The sequence below is a fragment of the Castor canadensis genome, chromosome 11 (assembly GCF_047511655.1).
Source record: "Castor canadensis chromosome 11, mCasCan1.hap1v2, whole genome shotgun sequence".
Classification (NCBI taxonomy): Eukaryota; Metazoa; Chordata; class Mammalia; order Rodentia; family Castoridae; genus Castor; species Castor canadensis.
The window spans coordinates 43,787,212-43,799,585 of record NC_133396.1 but is presented as its reverse complement, the minus strand read 5'-3'; the positions used below and the strand labels follow the sequence as shown (position 1 = coordinate 43,799,585).

General features: G+C 50.8%; 1 protein-coding gene across 2 annotated transcripts; it reads left to right on the top strand.

Annotated features, from left to right (window-relative positions):
* Window positions 1–319: 319 nt before the first annotated feature.
* On the top strand, window positions 320–10,106 carry Unc119 (unc-119 lipid binding chaperone). Of its 2 annotated transcripts, XM_074046452.1 has the most exons (6): window positions 320–595; window positions 3,948–4,061; window positions 4,525–4,627; window positions 4,778–4,950; window positions 8,600–8,723; window positions 9,802–10,106. In XM_074046452.1, the coding sequence occupies exons 1-5, from the start codon at window positions 376–378 to the stop codon at window positions 8,680–8,682; spliced, it is 693 nt and encodes a 230-aa protein (XP_073902553.1). In that variant the 5' UTR covers window positions 320–375; the 3' UTR covers window positions 8,683–8,723; window positions 9,802–10,106. The 2 variants fall into 2 exon arrangements, with proteins under 2 accessions (XP_073902553.1, XP_020018538.1); XM_020162949.2 differs by lacking the exons at window positions 8,600–8,723; window positions 9,802–10,106 and adding an exon at window positions 5,224–5,885.
* Window positions 10,107–12,374: the final 2,268 nt, after the last annotated feature.

Below are 12,374 nucleotides of genomic sequence, written 5' to 3'. Positions count from 1 at the left end.
AGTACTTTAGATTGGGTAGGTGTGAGCAGGTGAGAGGAGCTGAGACGAGAGAAGGGGCATCAGGGTTAGAGGATCCCATAAAAAGACCCTGAGGCTGGGACCCAGTGAGAAAGAGGAGAGGAAGTCAGGCCCCGTCTATTTCCGAAAAGGACCATGGAGGAAGTGCAGGCGACCCCCAACCCTAGCCCTGGGTGCTGGCGGCCTTTGGCAGGCGTGGGCGGGGCAGAAGGTGGGGCCAGGGCAGGCCTCGTCCCGGGGGCGGGGCGGCACCTGAGGCCTGGCCGGGGGCGGGGCTGCGGACGCTCCCCCTTCTCCTGGCTCCAGCCGGCGCAGGCAGCGGCGGCGGCAGCAGGCGAGCCGCGGCACCGAGAGACCATGAAGGTGAAGAAGGGCGGCGGCGGGGCTGGGACGGGGGCAGAGCCGGCTCCAGGAACCTCGGGCCCGAGCGTGGAGCCCACGCCGGAGCCGCAGGTAGAATCCGAATCGGGGTCCGAATCGGAGCCAGAGGCAGGCCCCGGGCCCAGGCCGGGGCCGTTGCAGGGGAAGCAGCCCATCGGTCCGGAGGACGTGCTGGGGCTGCAGCGGATCACCGGCGGTGAGCACCAACGAGGGAGCGCCGCCCGCCGGCGGGAGGGAGAATGCGGGAGGGGCCTTTCGCGGCGCACAGAGCCGGGCCCCCGCCCCCTTTCCCGCCCTCCCCCCGCTTCCCCTCCCCCACCTGGCCCCCCTCGCCTGTGTCCGCTACTCTACTCTTCTCCTGCCTCCAAGCCTGAGATCTCCATGTACTCCCTTCCCTTGATCTCCCTGTCCGCCCTTCCCCTCCCTCTGTAGAGGTTTAGTTCCACCCCACTCTTTCCTTTTTTGAGGGGCCCACCCCTTTTCCCATGGTGGAGGTGGGGCAGCAGCTGCAACTGTAACCCTTTCCCGGTGAACTCTTCAGAGCCTTTTGAGGCCCGTGCGCACTGATGAGGGGGCTGAGTGCAGCCTGTCCTCAGTCCCGGTCCTGGAGTCTAGGTGGAGGCTGAATTAATTAAGGGGTGCTAAGACCCTCAGGTCTCCCTGACCATTAGTGCACACACTCTGGGGTCCCCAGAAAGACTGGGAACGCCCCCCTCCCCAGGAACAGAACGGAGCAGGAAGCTTCAGTGTGTTGGTTGTGAACCCTGTGGTGGGAATGCCTGTACCTGTGTCTGTCCTCTTTGGGGGTCTCTCTCACCAATGGAAGCCTGATCTTCACTAGGGTTGAGTTTTTAAGCTGTGCTGCCTGGGTTGGAGGCCCAGCTTTGCCACATAATTGGCTGTGTGACCTTGGGCATGTAACTTCATCTCTGTAAGCATATTTCTTTATCTGTAAAATGAGGACAGTGACACCTCCTCCATAAGGATATTGTGAAAATAAAGTAAATCCTCTGATTTTGCACAATGCCTGGCATGCTATCTATGCGTGCTCTGTAAAGAGGCCTTTAAAAAAAAAAAAAAAGCAATAGTATTAGGAGCCCCACAGGGCTGCTTCCCAGAGGCAGGCAACTGGGCATTCAAGGCAGAGGCAGGTGTCACCATAGACAGGGAACACGGAGTAGGAAGCCTCATGGCAAAGGCTTGGCTGAACCTTGAAGAGTGGGAGGTATTTGGAGAGACAGTAGCCCTCCTCTACTTTGGCATGGTTCACCAGCAACCTACTTTTGCTCCTTTTATGAGGGCAGCCCTTGGGGTCTCTCCCTGGGGATGGGGACAGGCACTGGGGTGCATCTGAGCCCTGGAGCTGCAGGAGCAGCAGAGCCCAGAGCTTCCAGACAGAGCTGGGGAGGGGACCATGGTGGCAGGCCTAAGCTTGTGCATATGGGTCCCTGGGGGCCCCCTCCCTCCTCTCTGAGCTAGGCAGCAGCCATTCTTGGCTAGGCCCCCAGAGTGCTTTACTCCCTTGTTCAAGCAGGCATCAGTGGAGGAAGGGGGCCTGGACTAGGCTGACGTTGGAGCCAGTTGAGCTGCCATTTGCAACAGCAGCATTTAGGATTCAGCTTAGTTCTGGGGCTGGAGGTCAGACTGACCTGTGTGGGTCCAGGGTAGATTTTGGGGTTTGTTTCGCAACAAAGGAGGCTTCCAGGTGAAGTCACATGTCTCCTAATTTGGAGGAAATTTACAGCCTTTAGAGGTGAAGTATCTTAGGGAATGGGTAAGGAAAGGGGTCTCACAGGAACCCTTTCCTGTGCAGGATTTGAGAACAGAGTTTAGGGTTCTTTACCCCAGCACCCATTGCCTGTTGTCTTCTGACCCTAATCACATGGGTCTGAGGTTTGCTCTTCCTGGATTACCAGGCCCTGAATCCAGCTTAGGAAGTTATTTGTGGCTGTGTTCTGAGCCTTCAGCCACTCTGCCCCTTACTTGTCTTGACCTTGGGTCCTATTTCTCATGCTTTCCTGGCAGAAGGGAAGGGAGTGGCTGGGGTGTTAGAGCCCCAGGCAGCCCCTCTAAGGACAGGAGGACAAAGGGACTAACTGACAGTGAAAGGAGAGGTTTCCAAAGTTGGGAGAAGGGAAGGCCTTACAGGGCACTGGGACCTGAGCCACTGGGATCTTGCTCTCAACAGGTCCCCCTCCTCTCCCTATGTCCTGCACCTTCTTCCTATAGCTTTGGACCAGTGCTTATTTTCAATGAAAAAAAAGGTGTGCAGAGGGTGAGATGGGAGCGGCCAGTTCTCTTTTCCTCATCTTGGGCCATGGTGGACAGGCCAGGGCTCAGGACCCTCTCCAAGCCTTATGTAGTTCCTGACAGTCGGGCAGGGGCTTCCTGGAGGGGGGCTGCCCCAGGGTTGGGGAGGAGGCAGGCCTAGGAAAGAGAGAGTGATTTTATATTCACTTCCTCTTTCTACTACAGAATAGGAGGTGGCCCAGGAGCCTGGAGGGTGACTTCCGGACCTCTGTGGGCCACCAGGAGGATGTGATACAGGCTGACAACGCAGGGGCCTCCCATTGCACCTCTCTGCTCCTTCCTATTTCTTGCTAGGAAGCAAGCCCTAGCTTGCTTCTGCAAGAGTAGTGAGGGTCAAATCAGGCTCCGTATATTTCTGATCTTCCTCAGGCAAGACTTCCACTGTTCCTGGTTACCCTTCTGGGTCCAAGGACTCCCCTTACTCCATCCACACTCCTGGTGTACCTGCCGCACTTGCCACACCCTCTCCTGCTTGACACTTTCTCCCTGGGGGTGACTCAGGGCCAAGGCTGGATAGATGACCTCTAAGGGGTTCCCTTTGTTTGCTAAGACTTCTTACCACTTAGAGATTGACAGAGGATCTGTTGAGCAAAGTCTGGCCCCTTTCTCCTGATAGCCTGGGCTTGAGTCAGCAGAGCTCCAGCTAAGCTGCTTAAAGAATCTAGGCTTGCATAAGCTGCTTACATTGAAAGGAGGGGGCTGGGGAAGGAGGCACAGGGAAGGGATGACCACCTACTCCAGCATTATCCTTGCCCAGGAAAGTCCGCTCAAGATGCAGCCATGGGGTGGGAGGAGGCACGCTCCAGGGAAGGTCTGTGTTACCCCTTTGGAGTGAAGTTCCCAAAGACAAGTCTGTGTCTTCCCTCTCATGCTGGAGGCTCCCAACAGATTGGACATCTATTTAGTTCAAAGGAACCCAGCCAGCCTGTGGAGTAGAGGCTGAAATAAGGGCCTGCAACTGTAGGTGGGAGGGGAAGATGTGGGGGTGGTGACCTTGTCCTCCATTATTCTCTGTTCTTCCCTTATCTGACCCTGAGAGGCTGTAAGTATGGGACTGTTCATGCCCCATTCACACTGTGGGGGCTCCTCAGAATAGGGGCTCAATTCCTTTTTTCTGAATGGCAGTGACCATAGGGATCAGAGAAGGCAGTAGACAGTTTAGGGTCTCAAAAAAAAAAAAAATACTGGCAGCTGGGACTTTTGGGTTCCTTCTTTGCTCAGCTGCCTGTCTCCCCTAGACTACCTGTGCTCCCCTGAGGAAAATATCTACAAAATCGACTTCGTCAGGTTCAAGATCCGGGACATGGACTCAGGCACTGTCCTCTTTGAAATCAAGAAGCCCCCCGCCTCAGGTGAGCAGGACAAGGCAGGCAAGCACTATGAAATGGGCTGTCCAGGGACTTAGGCCACAGGGGAGTCAGAGCAGGGCTGGGGCTTATACCCTAATATACTCAGGAGTCTGCAGGCAGCAAGGAAAGAGCTTGCTTCCTTCCTTCTGTTTCTGAGGTTGGATATCTTGGGAGGACAGTCCTGCCCCTTTAGACCTTGCCAGCCTGCCCTCTGCAGGCCTTCCTGGGAACTGCAGCTCCAGGGACCCATGCCTGTGTGTATCCTGTGGTCCTGGGAACTTCAGTGAAATTGGTTACATACTGACCTGGAACCCCACATACCACCATTCAGCTAAAGTTCTGAACCCCAAATGTGTACCAGAATCTCCTGGGAAGTTTTTAAAAATTTAGAGGTCCTGGGGTGGAACCCTGGGTGGGCAAGGGCCCCAGCCTGAAGCCCGCTGAGCCCAGCTGGGGTACATTGCAGAACGGTTGCCCATCAACCGGCGGGACCTGGACCCCAATGCTGGACGCTTTGTCCGCTACCAGTTCACACCTGCCTTCCTCCGCCTGAGGCAGGTGGGAGCCACGTGAGTCACTGGGCTGGGGTAAGGGCTGGAGGAGGGTGGGAGTAGCCCTTCCTGAGTTCTTCCTGAGCCTCTCAGGAGTGGTCTGCCTAGAGCCTGGCTGGCTGACTGGCTTCAAGGCCAGACTTAGCCTTACCCCCTTCTCTTGCTCAGGGTGGAATTCACAGTGGGAGACAAGCCTGTCAACAACTTTCGCATGATCGAGAGGCACTACTTCCGCAACCAGCTGCTCAAAAGCTTTGACTTCCACTTTGGCTTCTGCATCCCCAGCAGCAAGAACACCTGCGAACACATCTATGACTTCCCCCCTCTCTCTGAGGAGCTGAGTGCGTGGGCAGGGCCCTGAGGGAATGGGGCAAGTGTGGGGCATTTAGAGACCCGACTGGGGAAGGGAGAGTGCTTGTGGGTCTGACCCCCTTTCTTCCTACCCTGGGTCACTTTTTTGTCTGGCAGCATTCCCATGTCACCTGTAGGGAAACAGGCTCAAAGCGGCTGAGAAACTCTGAGGTGGTTCAGCTGTCCCTGTCCCCCAGTCTGAAGTCCCTGCAGTGGCCTGGCTCAAACTCCTGACCTTTACCTTGGCTGGGTCTCTCTTACAGTCAGCGAGATGATCCGTCACCCGTATGAGACACAGTCTGACAGCTTCTACTTCGTGGATGACCGGCTGGTGATGCACAATAAAGCAGACTATTCCTACAGCGGGACACCCTGACCCCCCCTCTATAAACTACCCCCATCCCTGAGGCTCTAGCCTGGGACCAGTGTTGTGACCTTTCCAATATCACCTCTCAACCCCAGGTCTTCTGCTTAGGGATGCTCCAGGAGCCCTGGACCCTGAGTCAGTGTCAGGAGGAAGGGTTCCTGGTGTCCCCAGGCCAAGCCCCTGAAGCCCATGAGACCTGACATATGGGGAGAGATAATAAGGGAGCTGTTTGCCGCCGTGTCCAGGAGGGCCTCTTTCGAGAGCAGTAGTCAGGACTTCCAGACAGCCTAGCTTGGCCCAGAATAGTGTCCCTTTAAGCTACAATCAGGTGGGGTCAGGTATCTGCTCCCTGTTCTTTGCCCACTACCTCCAGGCATTTAGAGTTGTAAATTCACAGACAAAGATCCACAGTGGATCTAGACCCTGGTCCCAGCCCCAGCCTCCCCCATTAGGGGCTGAGACACTGTCCGAGGTGTGGGAGGGACTGGTCCAGATTGCAGCCTGTGGTAGAACTTGGACCAACTGTACATAGTTTTCAATAAACTTTCTTTTTCTGTTCTCAGGTGTGCCTCGCCTGTGTATATACAGGCAAAGTAGGGAAGGGGTGGAGAGGGATGCCAGCAAGCTGTGATGTACTTGTGTTAGTCACTTTTAGTTGCTACGACAAAATACCTGAGCAAATCAACTTAAAGGAGGAAGGATTTATTTTGACTCATGATTTCAGAGGGTTCGGTCTTTGATTATCTGGCCCCATCACTTCGGGCCTGTGGTGTGGCAGATCATCATGGTGGGGAGAGGACATAGTGGAACAGAGCTGCTTACCTCATAACAGCCAGGAAGCAGAGAAAGAAGAGGAAGGGGCCAGGGACAACATACATTTTTGCAAGGCACACCCCAAGTTAGCTACTTCTTCCTCCAACCAGGCTCTACTTCCTAATAGCCCATTCAGCCGTGAATTCATCAGTGGCTTAATCATTGGTGAAGTTAGTAACTCATGATCCAATCACCTTTCAGTAGTGCCAACAACTGGGGACTGAACCATTTTGGGGGCACACGTCATATCAAAACCATAACAGTGCTCAACGGAGTAAATAACTCTTTACCTGCCAGTGCACTCTGAGTCTTCCTATCTCCTGTTTCTCTTAATTCTGACACCACATTTAGCATCTAAATCAGAATCTACTTTGGATCTTAGCCAAAAGGTTGAAAAGCAATTGGCATCCAAATCAGCATTTAGAACACAGTACAGCAGGAAGGGGTTTTTCCTATGATGCAAGAAACCTAGGCACTGAGAGGTGAGATCCAGAGTCACAACCAACCTGGCAGAGCACAGGCTAGAACAAAGCTCTTGAAGCCAGGTGATGAAAGAAAGGCATGTTTGTGCTTTCGGCCCTCGTTAGAGGAGTGCAGGGCTCTGGCTAAGACCTGAAGCCATCTTCTGTCCTCAGCTGCTTTGGGCGGCCATTGGCCTGACCAGCCCTGCACGTATCACTGCCCTCAACCTCCACCTCTATCCCAGGGTCAGAAGGAATTCAGGAACTTAGGGAGGCAGTGGTTCACCTCAGTGTTTACATCCTGTTGCAGTCTTTTCCCAAACACCTGGTAGTCTACCCTCCAGGCTGAAGAGTTCGGGGCCTACCTAGGGTGCCTCAGAATGTTGGAATTCACCTGGGTTCCATGGAACTCTGGCTGGGAGTTAGGATCTTTACTGAACTTTGGGAATTCTAAAATGAGCAGGACAAAGGCAACAAGTATCTGTCTTTAGAACAAGATGATGGGCTAGGAACATGAAGAACTCAAGTAGTTCCTGGAGGGTTCTTGGAAGAGGCAGCATTTGAGCAGGTGCTTATTAACTCAGGATGACTTTGACAGGAACAGAGGTGCAGGCAAGTTTTATCAGGGGTTTTCAACAAAGAATGAACATGCTGTGAAAGGAAGGCAGACCTGCAGAGCTGAAGTGTTGTGGCTGCTTCTGAGGATGATGAGGGGCTCTGGGGAGGATTGAGCAGGAATCACCTGGTCAGGGAACTGACTGCTGAATGAAGGTCGGAAAGAAGACTAATGACCACTGAGATTTATTGAGTGCCTGGCCTGGGGCTGAGTGCTTTACATGTCACAATCGTTTCTGAGGAAGGCATTGTTACACCCATTTTACAGAAAATGTAGGCCAAGAGAGGTTAGATTGCCTAGTCGACATTGCACAGCTGCTACATGGCAGAGCCAGGATTTAAATCCAAGCTATCTGGATCTGTATATTACCAGACTGGAGGGAGGGAGCTGTGGGGAGGGTATTACAGGAATTGGGGTAAGGGAACCTGAATTAGATCAGTATTCAGAGGGTGGAGAGAAATAGATGAAGTGCTTGCAAAGCAGGCTCTCTACTGCTTGAGGCCCACCTCCAGTCCATTTTGCTCTGGTTATTTTTTGGAGATGGGTTCTCACAAACTATTTGCCTCGGCTGGCCTCGAACCTCAGTTATCCCAATCTCAGCCTCCCAAGTAGCTAGGATTACCCACATGTTCTTGATTTAATTTGGTAAGTTCATAGGTGGTAATCTTTTATTTGCATAAATAAGTTATCAGTGGTTTGTACTGGACAGATGATGGTTGTTTTCTTGCACAAATAAGATGTACACTCATTCTGCTTCACCATTTGCCCTCAAAATGGAGGGAACTATATTATAAAATGGAGTCACTCAGGGCAAGTGACAGCTTGAAAACTACTGTTCTACACCATATGGAGTGACACAAATGAAGCCAATGGAGGAGAATGATGGAGGGGATGAATTCAACTATAATACATTGTAAGAACTTTTGTAAATGTCACAATGTACTCCCAGTACAATAAGAAGAAATTAAAACAATGAAGCCAATGGGTCTTCAGCCCCCAACCCCAAACTGAGGGTCCCTAACCTAGGGAGGCCTTCCCTAGGCCAGCATTTGACAGTGGGGCAGAGGGAGGAGAACTGTGATGGAGAGGGAAAGGGCCTGTTTTGGAGCAGTCTATGTTAGATGCTAATCAAAGAAAGTTTCACCAAGAAGCCAGTGTTCCAGAATTGTTGGTTGCCACAAAGGTGAGGAAGGAGCATGTAGATAGAATATGTGATGTAGGGGTTCATTTTCAGATAAGCCTGCACAAGTGTACAAGTGTAGGGACTTGTCGTTTATGGGGTTACAAGTACGCACAGAAGCTGTGCTGAGGAGGAGGGACCTCCACTGGTGTCAGGAGGGAGACCTTCCCCCATAACCCTGATAATAAATGGTCTTCCTCAGGCAGCTGTAAGAAGAGAGCTGAGTTCCAGCTAGAGTCTACTGCACTTCTGCCTTCAGACCAGGAGGGTGACTTCCTATTCTGAACTCCTCATCCTTGGAGTAGGCACCAGGTTGACACCCTGAGGTAAGACCTGTGTCTCTTGATCTTGGAGGAGGCCTGGTTGGAAAAGCTTTGGCCTTCTGCCTCCTCTTGAGTCTTCATGCCTCTGCCACTGATCCTGTTGCCAATTGTGCAAGCATTTAGTTCCTCTAGGAATCTAGAGGAACCCTGTGCAGTACAAGGAGGAAGAAGGTAGGGTGGAAGTGGGGTTAATTCTAGCAGTGATGTTGATGAGCTGTTGATCTTGGTGGAGCCAGACCTCAGATTCTCTCTCTGAAGTGAGCCAGTCTTTTTTGTTTCGACTTTTTAGGAGTGTCATGAGGATCCTGTCACTGGGTACAGCAGGAAACCCAAACACTGCAGGGAGCTCCACAGTTCATGCCCTCCCAGACTGGCCTGCAGGATGCCCACTGGGACTGCCAACCAGGTGTTAGAATTTTTTTTTCAGGTGTTAGAATTTTTTTTGTCTGTTGCCTTGCGTGTGCTGGGCAAGTGCTCTACCACTGAGCTGCTATATCCCCAGCATCCCTTCCCCCAATCTGGTGTTAGAATATTAACATGATTTGCTCTGTCAGTAGAGAGCATTATGTTTCAAGCTCCTAGCACCTTCCCTCTAGCCTGGCCTCTCCCCTAAAGGCCACCTTCCACTTCCCCAGCAAATAAAGCACATGCATCTTCCTTTTTTATGAGCCACGGACCCCTTTGTTGTCAGTCTTTTAAAGTCTATGGGCAATATGAGGGTGTTTTTATAATAGGTTTTAATTTTTTTTTCTTAAAATAGATTTCTTACAAAATTAAAGGTAAGTATATTTAATACAGTTTTATTTAGTCCTCCATAGTTTGAGTGATGGGCTTTTCTCCTTGATCATTTGATCAAGGTTGCACGCAAGAAGCAACATCGATGTGAATTATGATTCACACAGCCACTGTCCCACAACTGGCAGAGCATCTCTGAACTTCCAGAAAGAATCATTTAAATTTGTGTAAAGAGTTCAGGAATAGCCTAGGAATTTGCAGTTGATTTTGAATGCTGGAATTGTCCTGCTTCAGATTTTTCCTTGAATTTTAAGTAGTCTCTTTTATCAAAATACTTTACTGCTAGGGACAGCTTGACTCAGCTGCTGGCACATGGATGCATCCTTCAAATTCTTGTCCAGACACTGGCAGTACAGGTTATGGGACCCCAGAAGCCTGCCTTTCCTTCATGGATGGAACTACCATTCCTGCTGAGGTCACCAAGCTTCCTGAGGACTCTCCGGTTCTATAACCCAACAACTCACAGTGGTGGGTGTGGTGCCAGGTCCTGGTGCTGCAGGGGCTCCTGGCCAGTTCCAGTCACCAACCTCACAAGGCACAATATATTGTAATCCTGCATATTTTATATATTAAAGACTATAAGGACTGGGAGTGTGGCTCAAGTGTCTTGTCTTGTCTGCCTAGCAAGAGTGAGGCCCTGAGTTCAAACCCTGACACCACCCAAAACAAAACTACATGTACATGTTTATATACATTTTGCAACACCTTTACAGAGCTGATGCATAACATCTACCATGAAAATAGCTGAATTTTTTTCAGTATTGGTGTTCGAACCCAAGGCCTCACAAATGCTAGGCAAGTGCTCTACCATTGAACCGTATCCATTATTCTAATATCTATAGCATCTTTTATTTCTTTTTTCTTTTTGTTTTCCTGTTTTGAATGGGGTCTTACTATGTTGCCCCAGCTAGTCTCGAAGTTCTGAGTTCAAGTGACCCTTTTTCTCAGCCTCCTGAGGGTTGGGATGACAGGCATGCACCACCATGCCCAGTGTGATTTCTAAGGACAAAGACACAAGAACTGCTAAAGCTATTGTAATTTGTTGCTGACATTCATAATGGAGGGACAGGCTAAATTTCAGGTAGAAATGAATAAAAATGATGCAGTTTTCCCCACAAGCTCAGGGACCTGTGAGTTCTTTTAAAAAAGTATTTACCTATTTATTTTTGGAGATAGGTTTCTGTTTCTGTTTCAGACTCCTGAGTGCTGGGATTACAGGAGTGATTCACCATGTCCAGCTGGACCTGTAAATTCTAAACAGTTCTAGAATTCTCATAAAATCCCTGAACTTTTGGGTTAATTTCTCATAAAATAGGGGGGACCCTGCATCCATTCCCACAGATTGTTGCTCACTCACCTGGTGTGCGGGTAGCCAGCAGGGGGCAGCATATGAGCAGGAGTATGAGCTCAATTTTTCAAAGTGGAACAGGAGCTCAGTTTTAAAAATCAGTGCCAATCTACGGCCGTACTACCCTGAATGGGCTGGCTCTTGTCTGACCTCGGAAGCTAAAAATCAGTGCCAGTCTGGTTATAAACAAACCAAAACCTAGATCCAAAGTCCTATCTGCTTGTCACCTTTCTTCCTTGCTCTGGGGGCCAGCTCACACAGGTGTGCTGAATGGGCCTACGGGACAAAGTTCTGATTGAAGGCTCCCTGCTGAGATGTCCTCTGCTTGTCCCCTAGGCTGAAGTAGACAGTTTGTCCAAGCTCCCAGGGACCAAGGGCTCAAGGCAAGGAAGTGGATCCCTGGAGCATTCTTCCAAGAATTACTTGCTCTGTGCTTGGGGGTCTGGGTGCTAAGATATAGGCCAGGGTTACCCCAGCTTGGTGCCACATCACCTAGGGGCTTGGCAGAGAGCCTTCTCTTTCTTCATAGATAGACAGGGCTGGGATGGGGCAGACAGGTCTTCCTCTTGGATGTGCCAGCTGGCATACCTTTCCTCACACCCTACCTCACCTCTGCCCTAGTTCTGGCCCCTGCCTTAGAACCTCAGAAGGAGGACACTGATGTGGGATGGGGTTCTATTATGGGATCCTTCGCAGAAATAGGTAGGTGTTGGCTGGCCCCCAGAACTTTCTAAGCAGATGCCCCACCTGCTCTGACACCTGAGATTCATATGTGTGCTTTTGGTTCCCATGCTTGCCAGAATCCTCTTACTCATTTATTTATTTATTATTTAATTATTTATACTGGAGATTGAACCCAGGGCCTCTTGTATGCTAGGCAAGTGTTCTACCATTTGAGCCATGCCCCCAGTTATTTTTATTTTGGTTTTTGAGATAGGGTTTCTAGCTAACTTTGCCCAGGTTGGCCTCAAACTCATGATCCTCCTGCCTCCTCCTCTCAAGTAGCTGGGATTATAAATCCCAAGACACCACACCTGTCTTGCCAGATCCGTTTGGAGGCAGAATTGTAGGACTGTCTCTCAGTGCACCAGGAGGTGGTACCTGGGGTTGAGTCTGAAATGGGACTGAGCCCCTGTCCCTCTAGAGACCACTCTCCAGGGCCAGTAATGTACATAGCACCAGGGTAAGCTCTGTTTTTTTGTCACTTGTGGAACCCAGAGCCCCAAACAGACTAGCCATCTCTCCCAGCTGGGGACAAATAGGGGCAGGGAAGTATTTCCTGGACAGAACAATAATGACGTCTCCTTTCTCCTTCCCCTTCCTTCTTTCCTCCTCCTTTACCTTCTCCTTCTCCTTCTTGGCAATACTGAAGATTAGTCTCAAGACCTTTCACTTACTAGGCAAGTGCTCTACTGCTTGAGCCATACCTTCATCCTTTTGCTTTTAGTTTGCTTTTCAGATAGGGTCTTACGCTTTTGCCCAGACTAGCCTCAGATGGTAGTCCTCCTACC